At 41.2% G+C, this 10,492-nt stretch overlaps 1 protein-coding gene across 1 annotated transcript in view; it reads left to right on the forward strand.

Moving 5' to 3' along the window:
• MRPL42 (mitochondrial ribosomal protein L42) overlaps nucleotides 1-4,308 on the forward strand; it is a 15,137-nt gene extending 10,829 nt beyond the window's left edge. Inside the window, exons 5-6 of the mRNA XM_019514868.1 lie at nucleotides 1,741-1,904; nucleotides 4,121-4,308. Coding sequence (XP_019370413.1) covers nucleotides 1,741-1,904; nucleotides 4,121-4,166 — 210 coding nt within the window. The 3' untranslated portion in view covers nucleotides 4,167-4,308. The remainder of the gene's footprint in view (nucleotides 1-1,740; nucleotides 1,905-4,120) is intronic.
• Nucleotides 4,309-10,492: the final 6,184 nt, after the last annotated feature.

Below are 10,492 nucleotides of genomic sequence, written 5' to 3' on the forward strand. Positions count from 1 at the left end.
GAGTTCTGGCAAGCCATCGAAGGCCACATAACAGGCAGCTAGGGGCAGATAATTTTATTAATTTTCTAAATTTTTTAGGAGCCTCACGGACTGGATAGAATGGACTGGCGGACCGCATCCAGCCACATTTTGCCCACCCCTGCCTTAAAGGCTGTATTTCTGGGCTCGGACTGCCCCTAAAGCCATGCCCATGTCTTACAGGTGTTGATAATCAGTTATTTCAATGGGCTCTCAGCCCCAAGTCCAATCTCTTGTTTCTCCACTCCCTTATATTTTCAAGTCCTATCCCTCTCAGATGCTGGGCCCTGGCCCTGTCTCCAATACTTTCAGGCACTAAGTCTCTGGCCCTGGTTCCTGCCTCCTCTAGCTATTTCTGTAGCTTAGGCCTGCTCCAACAGGCTCAAACCTCCCCGTGCCTCTGTGACACTACAGGGACCTCCAAACCTCCCTTTATTAGTCCCTTCCTGATCCTCCAGTGAGAAAACAAACTGAAAGTCTGGCTCCCATCTTAACGCAATGCACCCTGCCTTGGGGCAAAAAAGAAACAAGGGTATGCTGTCTCCAACTCATACAGCCCCAAGTCAGGTAGTCCTATAGCTGGCAGTAAAACTAGCCAGTCTTGTAGGGCAAATGAAGCTTACCAGAGCAACCCACTCTGGGGCTTCTTACCTGAAAGCTCAGTACCCTACCCAGGTTCCTTAGCCTTCTGTCTCTCCTGCCCCATCTTTGCAAGTGGACTCCCTTCCTCCTCAGGGCTTCCTGCAGTCACTCTACTTCCTGTTCCTCTTCCTCCCTTCCAAGCAAACCCTTATCCCTCTCTTCCCATTATGACCTATGGACAATAACTGCCTGGCCCCAAGGTGTTAGTTTTTCCAATTATGGACTAGCAGTGGCTCCTTTCTTTCTCCCTCTCACCTGCTTTCTGCCTAGCATTTCTTATTTTGTCTGCTTATTTACTCGCCCAGTGGCCAGTTACAATGAACTTGATGCTCTTTCATAACAAACACATCAGGCTCCCTGTTACAAACCAGCTAGGTAGAGTTAAGCTTTTGAATGCAAAATGAAGAATGTCTTGCACTCAAAATCTTGTCTCACTTTAATCCCGCTATGCAATTGGTCCAATAAAAAAGATACCACCCTAAGAAATTCTTGCCCAAAACACCTATTAGTAACTTTTAAATAAAAGTAGCAGCAATGGATCTTAGGAAGCAAATTGTAGCCCAGGGGAAAAAAAACCCTTACTGTTTATAGTGCTGCCTCTACCTAAAGTCTCCCCTTCAGCTCAGTGTTTCTTTATATTAGCTGATATACAAACAGATAAGAAGAGAAAGTTGCTTCTCCAAGGAGCTTGCCTTCTTGGGGTGGTGGTCAAGGGAATACAACATGTAGGCAGAGCAACTGTAATGATGATCTCTACATCTTGGATGATATTGGTGACCTTTTGGGATTAAAAGATCTAGCAGAGGAAGGGATTTAAAGGAGGCAGAAATGTGGACTGGACTGCTTCTGGAACCTAGTGCAGTGGGAGGGGAAGCAGGCTCATCTTTCAAGCAAGTAATCTTGCTGAAATCCCAGGATTAAAAGTTGGCTTGAAAGAAAAAAATGGTTGTGGTTTTTTTCAGCAGCAGCAAATAGTAGTGTTAAGTACAGTAGTGATTTAACCTCTTGATTTTTTTTCAAACAAAGGAAAGAATGCAAATTTATGAATTCAAAAGTAGCATGTTGACTTTGTTTTCCTAGCCTGTACCACGACCAGACCCAGTGAATAATAAAGAAGAAACACACGATCAGGTATTGAAATCCAGATTGGAAGTGAAGGAAATGAAAAATGATAAAGGTCCTACAATAGAGGAACTCAGCAAAATGTTTTACACAACAAAACATCGTTGGTATCCTGTGGGACAGTAAGTAATTTGTCTCATTTTGCTGGGGTCATACAGAAATGAGACTGTGGTACTGATAATAACAGCATAATTTATTAGATGAGGCATAGGACTGTTAGCATCTAGACCATTAAAATAATATATGTAGCACCACTTAGGTGCATGCAAACATTGTTTATGGAAAAAATTTTTAACTTAAATCTTTATTGGCCTTCTGCCAAAGTGGGTATTTGTGTAGAAGTGTTGAGTGATTTTGTTTCTTTCCACATCTAATGAGAGAGTTCCAGCATTTGCATTGTACAAATGAAATCAGTTCAAGAGAATCTCTTTCGTAAAATCTCTTTCAACCTAAGGTCAACACCATACTTTGATCAATACTCTTGAGAATTCTTTCTGCATTATCTGGTCCTTTTGAACCCTCTAACTTTTGATGATAAAAGTTTATAGACTGCTTCATAGATTTCAGAAACAGCTGGGATTTTTTTTTAGAGCCTCATACTTCTGTGAAAAGCCACGTACAGGCCCTTCACTCAGCCAGTTACAGGGAATCTGTAATCTCTTATAACAGTGGTGCTTGACCTCTTTCCCCTGGGGGCCAGATGGGCAGTGTCCAGTCTGTCCATGGGCCAGATCCAGCTGGTGTCCCCAATCTGGCATTTGGGACAGGCATGGCATGGTCCCATCCTACCGTGTAGAGGGGCAAGGGGCAGCCTGGTCCAAATCCAGCCATGGAAAGGGAAGGGCTTGGCCTGGCCCCCAGCCGGTGCGGGGAGGGGGCATGGCCTAGCTTCAACCTACTGCACAGGGCTTGGAAATTTGGCAGTTGGGGAGGGTGGTGGTATTGATGGCCACTGCTCCCCCATCATCAAATTACCCAACCTGTGGGAAGCCCCATGGACCAGATGCCGTGGCTGCATGGGCCATGTTTGGTCTGTGGGCTGAGGTTGAGCAGCCATGTCTTATACCTAAGGCTTATGGAGGAAATACTGCTGACTGAATTAAAATGTGGAATTATCTGTGGATGCATCTACACATGCAATTAATGCAACCCAATAGACTCCAGAGCACTTCGAGCTGGCGTACACTGCACCTGGGCGCAGCATCTACATGCGTCTTGGGAGCAGAGAGCCCCAGGCTGGCAGGGAGCCCCAGGGGTCAGCCCTGGGCTCCAGGTGGCAGCATCGGGCAGCAGAGGGGCTGGCTGGGGCACAAGGGTGCAGAACCTGTGGAGCCTTGGCTGGGTCCCACACTTTGGCACCCTCAGGCCCCAGCCAGCCCCTGTTACCTTGCAGCAGAGTTAGTTAATTTACTGTGCCTAATACTGGTGCACATGTAGGTGGTGACACTTTACTGTGGAGTTATTTAGTCTTCTCCATACTAAAGTGTATGTGTAGATGCACCCTGTGTTCAGCTGCACTATTGGAGATGAAGCCTACAATAGCCTCAATTACATGTCTTCTTTTATCTGGCTTCATGACAATTGAGATGTGAAGCAGATTTTTATTAAAAGTCAGTCATTTATGGCAAAGCACATGTGGGATTAGATGAGAATCTATTATAGAAACCTGTTCCAGCTGAAAATTTTGTTCTGTCTCAATAAGCAGCAAAACTTCTCTCCCTTGTCTTATGATTTGATAACTTGAAAAGAGGGACTGACTTGTATTTCTGGTTTGTGTGTCAGTTGGAAAGATACTGTCAGCTTTAATTTTTAAAAATGGTTTGTTTGTTTTTTAAATGTGTGATGTGTTAGACCATCTTTTAAATAGTAGACTCTCTAGTATTCATTAAAAATGGAAAGGTTTGATATTTATAAGGACCTTTTTAAGGAAGGGAAAAATGACCATAACATTTACACTGCATATCACAATGCTGCTAATTTTGGGACAGACAGGTTTTATTCACTAATTGCTTTTGGTTTGAATGATCACAGTTGGTCACTTGTAACTAAAGGAAGTACAAAATTCAGAGGGATGTAAACTTTCAAGTTAACTTTGAATATCATCTGTTGACTGTATTCCTATGTTTTGCTACTGATATAGCTGTAGAGAGGGTTGTGTTTTTTACGTGGGTAAGATGTCCTGAACATTGGGATAAATATAATGGGGTGTGTGCACTTGCTGATGTCTATAATCTGCAAAGTACAGGCTACAAACAAATCCTGACATGAAAATCCAAGAACAGTGGGGTTTTTTGTTTTAACCAAATTATTTTTTCACTGCTGCCTTTTTTTCTTTCAGGTATCATAGACGGCGCAAGAAATACAATTTTCCTAAAGAAAGATGATTAAGAGGGTATTTCTTTTTGTTATGCCTCAATATCTTGTCATTAATCATTATTGGAAACAAGCTACAAAAATGCAAGAATTCTGCTGATTTGTTTCTAAATTACGCTATTATATCATTAAAATATTTTTTTCTAAATTAAACTTGTTTCTGAAATTATTGTGCTGTAACTGACCAGGAGGGAAAAGGAAAAACCCATAACTTTAAAATGAGAAAATATTTTAAGATACAGAGGGTGTGTCTGCACTTCAAAGGACTAATGCATATATACCCCACACTGCATGTAATGTAGTGGTTGGAGTGGTGCTGCTTTGGTGTTCCTTAGTGTGGTCTTTTTGTTGTGACTTGATCAGTGGCAGTGTGTGTTTAAATCATGGAAAATGCAGGGTTTGCTCAACAACGGGCAGGAAAGTTGTGGTTAAAATCAGTCAGAATTCAAGGGCTAGCACTAGTAGGGTATTTGTGAATAGGAAAAGAAGTTCAAGATGGAAACTCCTAGTCACAGAACTTATGCTGCAGGCTTCTTAGAAGACTAGTCAAACAATGGAAACACGTGTCCTTGAATAGGTGAGATGAAAGAATATTAGGCTGTTACTGCTGCTCAGGATTCAAAGCAACACCAGTCCTTCTAGTCACTACGTTATACAAGCCTTACTGGCTAGCTATAGTTAAACCTTGGTTCCAAGGCATAATTACACACTCCCACAACTGCAAGAAGTTTCCAAATGTTAGAAATATTATGCTGTGTAAAAAGCCAGCATTCCATAAGAACATATTTAAGAAACATGGGATGTATTGGTTGTAGCTTAGTGAAGATTGCCTGCTATGTCAGAATAGTCACTTAAAGCACATGGGACTTTCTGAGGTGTCATATAGAGAGTCCCTGGCCCTTAAAAAGCACTTCACAGAGGATCAAAGTCTGAAAAGGTTGATGTTTATATTCTTTCATACCTAGTTAAGGTGTTCAGAAATGCTCCTGAGTGGTTTTTATATTAAGTGCCCTACAACAGCTGCCACCTATCTCAGCAATATAAGGAGATATTTGCAGGGGTTCCTACTCCTGCAATTGTTTTAGGCACCAATCCTGTATTAGGAAGTGCTAGTATAGATCCTTGAACCTTTTCAGGCTCTGTTAACTTGAGTGGAGTCATGTTTACTAGATCCTGATGGCTATTGGTTTCTAAAATAGTTCATAGATTAAAGTAACACTTAAATGTTCCAAATGAGATCAGAGCCCTTTTGCCTTCTGTGCTCTACAAACAAACATGACAGTAGCTGCTTTTGAAGAGTTTATGAGCAAAACATAATAGGGCTGGGAAGGAAGCAGACAGAGAAAAGTGAAGTCACTTGGTCAAGGTTGCACAGCTGATCAATGGTAGTGTCAGACGCACAACTCAAGTCCTGTCAACATGGCCACAGTGCTACTCTGTCACGTTGCCAAGGTGTGGAAGCTCAATTTTTACTAGACGCTGAGTTCAGATGTTTACTCTCCAATTCATTCCAGGCAATGTTCATTTGTAAAAATTGCAAAGTACTGGTATTTATTTGGTGGGGGGAGAGGGTTGGGGAGGGATCTGGAGAGTTTGTACCTTCTTCCTGAAGTTAAGAGTGATACTTTTTCCCAAAAGACTCATACTTAGTTGTGTTATAAATAACAACTGATGTATTAATGCAAGTCTGCATGCAAAAAGAAATACCATAGATGATGTATGAAACTGCAATTCCTGGAATGAGAATATTAGCAAAAAAAAAGGTTTCACTTAACCACTTGAAAATAAATGAAAGAGGTTTCTTTTCTCTCTCCTTTTGCATGTGCAGTGCCATGTCCTACTGGGGAAAATACTTAGAATAGTAGAAACTATAAGCATGTTGAACATAAAACAGGCATCAGTCTGGCTGCTCTTTGGCTTATGCTGGCAAAAATGATTTTCTTGCTAGCAGAGCATGAAGTGGTCCCGCTTCCCCTTGCTGCTGTGTAATCAAATTAGCCAGGCTGAAAATTAATTTTATACCAGAAGCGCATTTGGGCAGCAAATTATAGTCCACTGAAAAACAGCAAATAAAAGTAGGCTGCTGTGAAAAAGGCTCTGGTATACTTGTGAAAATAGTTGTTTTCTGCTTCAAACACTGAATGACTTTCCTAAGCGGAGGAGAAAGGGGCATTTGGGCTTTTTTACTTATCATAATAGTGTTCCCATCGTACGCCTCTTAGAAGCGAGTGGTACGCTTAAGTTCAGCATTCATAGTCATTCATATTTCACAGGGATGTTGTTATTAGTTTGAGATTTGGATCTTTTGCTAAATGATTTCAGTATCCTGTGTTGCAAAAGTTCATGCTTCCAAATAACAAAGATTGCAAAGGAGGCACTGTTAAAATGGGGTTGTCACAGTAAGAGAAATAAGATGCAATTAACATAGCAATACTTGGAAACCAATTATTTTCTCAAAATATTGTGTATACCCTCTCAACAAAGAAACCAAAGCCCTATTAGTGACTTTCTTCCTGAGACGCTTCTAAGATTGATTTTAATCTGTTCCTCAACTACTGTCAGCTGTCCTCATCTTTTTAAACTTTTATTATTGAACCCAATTTTGTAACTTCATAAAATAACAAATTGAACACTTAAAAATGTATCCAAACCCCTACAATATACAATAGTCAGATACTTAACTTCCATCAACAGTGCTCCCTTAACCCAAATCAATGTCTTCAAGCTTGCATTCTTTTCTTCCTCTCAATCTCTGACAGTATTTCAGCTGACATTATGCTTTTGTGTTTCTTCAGCTCTATATAATAATTCGCCCCCTTTTTCCTCAAAATTTTGCATATTACAAATCTCACTATCTTATCCGTCTGCTCTTAAATTTAAAATTTATTCCAAATTTGTTAAGCATAAACATGTAGAACTTGCACTTTCCTTAACAATCAAAAATGTTGCTCAAACTTTCTGCTTTGGAGACGGGAGAGGGGTTTTTTTGCGCAAATTCCAAGAATTTCCAAGTAAGAAACGATTCACATTTTCATTGATTGTGTGATACTGTTTCCCAACAACATGATTCCCCTTGTCAAAATCCCCTGATAAAAACTTGAATTATGTTTGAAATCGCCTTTCACCTTCCCATTTCCCATTATCTAGTTTCCTCAAGTATCTTTCCCCAAACTTAAACTTAGTGTCCCAAGTACTAGATGCCATAGTGATGTGCATTTTAAGAGTAATATGCATCTTAAGAGCTGGATTCCAGTTTTCATTAATCATAAGTGTCATCCTGGCCCATCTAGCTCAGTATCCTGACAGTGGAAGAAGTGGATGCTATAGGAGGAGACCATCAAACTGGATCTCTCTAGAGTGATCTATCTCCCCCATTTAATACCCTCCCATTGTTGGTTTAGAGGTGCCAGAGGAAACATCTCCGTTACTGAAGTTACATCTAGTCATGCTTGACTTACCCTTAAATTTAAAACTGACTCTTTTTTTAGAGTGATTATTTTATCTACATTTTCAATATTTCCTCTAGCTCTTCCCCATCAATTTTTTTTTTTAAATACTACCCAGCATCATTCTCCATTTTTTTCAAACTTTTTTTTTACTGAAATCCTATCCTAGTTCACTGTGATTTTTGCATCCCTTGCATCTCAAATTCAGTGAGTCATTTGAGAGACTTTTACAGGTGCCCCAACACGTTTGGATTGGAACGCCTCAGAGCCGCCTCGATTCGACTGGAGTCTGCTGCAGCGTTCTAATGGGAATGCTCCAGTGTGCTGCAGTGTCCTGTGTGTTCAGCACCCTGCACTTCAAAATGGCAGTGAGGGCACTTGAAGTGTAAAGCTCATCGAACAAGCTTTAGTTAAAGCACCCTTACTGTCATTTTGAAACATGGGACACTGAAGGCATGAGACGCTGTGGGCGTTTTAATTGGAGCAGCTCTTGAGCCATTCTAATTAAAATGCCCTCCCCCACCCCAACCCCAGAGCACATGTATAGGCACCCTTGGTGGTCTAACATTTTCAATCACGTTGAAATTTTTAGGACTTCTTGCTGTTTTCCAGTAGATGTCTTTGGTTAATTTTCTTTATGTGATGCAAGTATTACTATCACAAAAGTGTTTCTTTTTTTAATTCGCTGGTATTCAGGGCCTAAACCGGCAACAATAATGTTTCTGCTGTGTGGGCTTTTCCCTAAGCTTATGATACTTTTGCCTGTTTCTGCTATGCCACCTCATTCTTTCACTCTTTGATTTTTTCAGGCTATATTCTTGTATCAATATCCCTGTTGGATTCTCTGAAATTCAGCTTAATTAGTTTCTTTGTATAACTGATCCTAGACTTCTTTCTGGTTTTCTTCCAGGGGTCAGCAGTCTTTCTGGGCAGTGTGCCAAAAGCACCTGCAACCTCAACATGTAAGAAGATGTTGGTGTGCTGGGGCAAGCAGTGGGGAAGCCTCAAAGAACCCAATCTTTGTTGTGGCAATGCAATCCCAGCCTCTTCCCCACTGTCTGCCCCAATGCATACGCATTGCTGCCAGCAACAAGCCAGACTGGGGCTCCACAGACTTCAGTGCAGCTGCTTGCAGCCCTGGCTACCTGCCACAACCAGCCCAGGCTCTGGGCAGGCCCCTGCCACCTGCAGCAGGAGGTGGGGAGGCTGCAAGCAGCTGCACCAGAGTTCAAAGAGCCCCAGCCCAGCAAATTGCCAACAGCAGGTATGCACATGCTTCAAGGTGGACAGCAGGGAAGGGCCAGGGCTGCACTGCCACAACAAGGATCAGGCCCCTTGTGGCTCCCCCGCCATCTGCCGCAAGTCGCACATGCCAAGCAAAATGCCTTTGCGTGCCACACTGGCACACATGCTGGGAGTTGCCTACCCCTGCTTTAAACAGTTGTTTACAGCCTAGGGAGATGCTTTTCTCAGGCATTTTGCTTTTTTTCCACTTAGAATTAAATTCTGCCTGATTTCCACTTGAATCCTAAATCAGCCTATCTTCAGTTGAGAAGCAGCCCCAAATTGCCAAAACTGTTTTGCACTAGTGTTTTGTTTGTAGAAGAATCTGAAAGCAGGAAGGGCTGGTTAAGTTGCAAGTTTGCTATAGCAGTTTGTACAACTTTGAACAGACAATAGGTATATTCTGAATACTTGTGTATCTGGCATTTTTTTAGTTTTCTTTCAAACCCTACACCAGCTATATTTTATCCTTTCTATCTTATTCCTCATTTATATGCCTGCTTCAGACCATCTCCAGCCTGTTAGCTAGCCCACAGTGAAAAAAGTTGTTCTTTAGTTTAACCAAAAAGAGATTTGTCCCCAGATTGACACCATTTAAGTCAAATGAATTTTCTTCATCTCTCCATGCAGTAGAAGTGGTTTCACCTTTAGTAACTGTCCAAATCCTACAAACACAGGAGACATTGCAGCAATTCCATAGAGGAGGCCTTTGCCTGTAAATGTGGCCATCTCTTCCCAAAATCTTGAAGCTGCTAGGAGAACCGCCAGAGGGCAGTCTTATACAAGAGCTCAATGAAAATTATTTCAAACCAGATATATATTTTAGAGTGATGCAATCAAGCACTGTTGAAGGAACCAGGATGGATGTTTACTTGATCAATTTTATAAAAATTTTAGGCAGAGCCTGATCTTTGCTGAATCGGCCTTGTGGCTTAGAAATACCTGTAACAGCAAGGGCATGCCTTTGGTTCTGAGGACTGAGGCTTTACATGGCATGAGGGTTCTCTATGGACTGACTGGATGCTGGGGATTGCTGTACAAACTGTCTGCTAGTTTAAGCTGATTAGAGTTTTGTAATTTATGGGCAAAGAACTTATACTTTGCACATATACTTAAAATGTGTGCAATATGATTAGTAACCTAGAAGTTTGAAAATTACAGTATGAAAGGAGTAGTGAAAAATAACTCGGCTTCAAGGAGCTTCTTCTGCCCCCAAGCCCAGCACCCTAGGGGAGGGAAGATGACATTCACCTGATTTTTTTTTTTTTTTTGTGCTGCCAGTCTAGGATCACCAGGAAAACAGAATTACGCTACCTGTAGTGTGGAGGGAATGTATTTGCCAAGAAACATTTGTTATGATATGAATAACATGCTTTAGGCTATTTTTAATTCTGTGACCCAACCTTAAGAAAGATTTTTTTTTTTTCAACATGCACGGCAAGTTTCAATGAATTATTCATACAGTAATATAGTAAAAAACAAAAAGGACATAATGTCCAATACTAACCTTCCTTCCTCAGAAAAAGCTTGAATGAAAGGTTTTGCAGCGTGTTTTAAAATGGAGATGTGAGTGTAGCGAAAATAGATACTTTTCTCTATGTTTCTTT

The sequence above is a fragment of the Gavialis gangeticus genome, unplaced genomic scaffold (assembly GCF_001723915.1).
Source record: "Gavialis gangeticus isolate Ggan-Ray unplaced genomic scaffold, GavGan_comp1, whole genome shotgun sequence".
NCBI lineage: Eukaryota > Metazoa > Chordata > Crocodylia > Gavialidae > Gavialis > Gavialis gangeticus.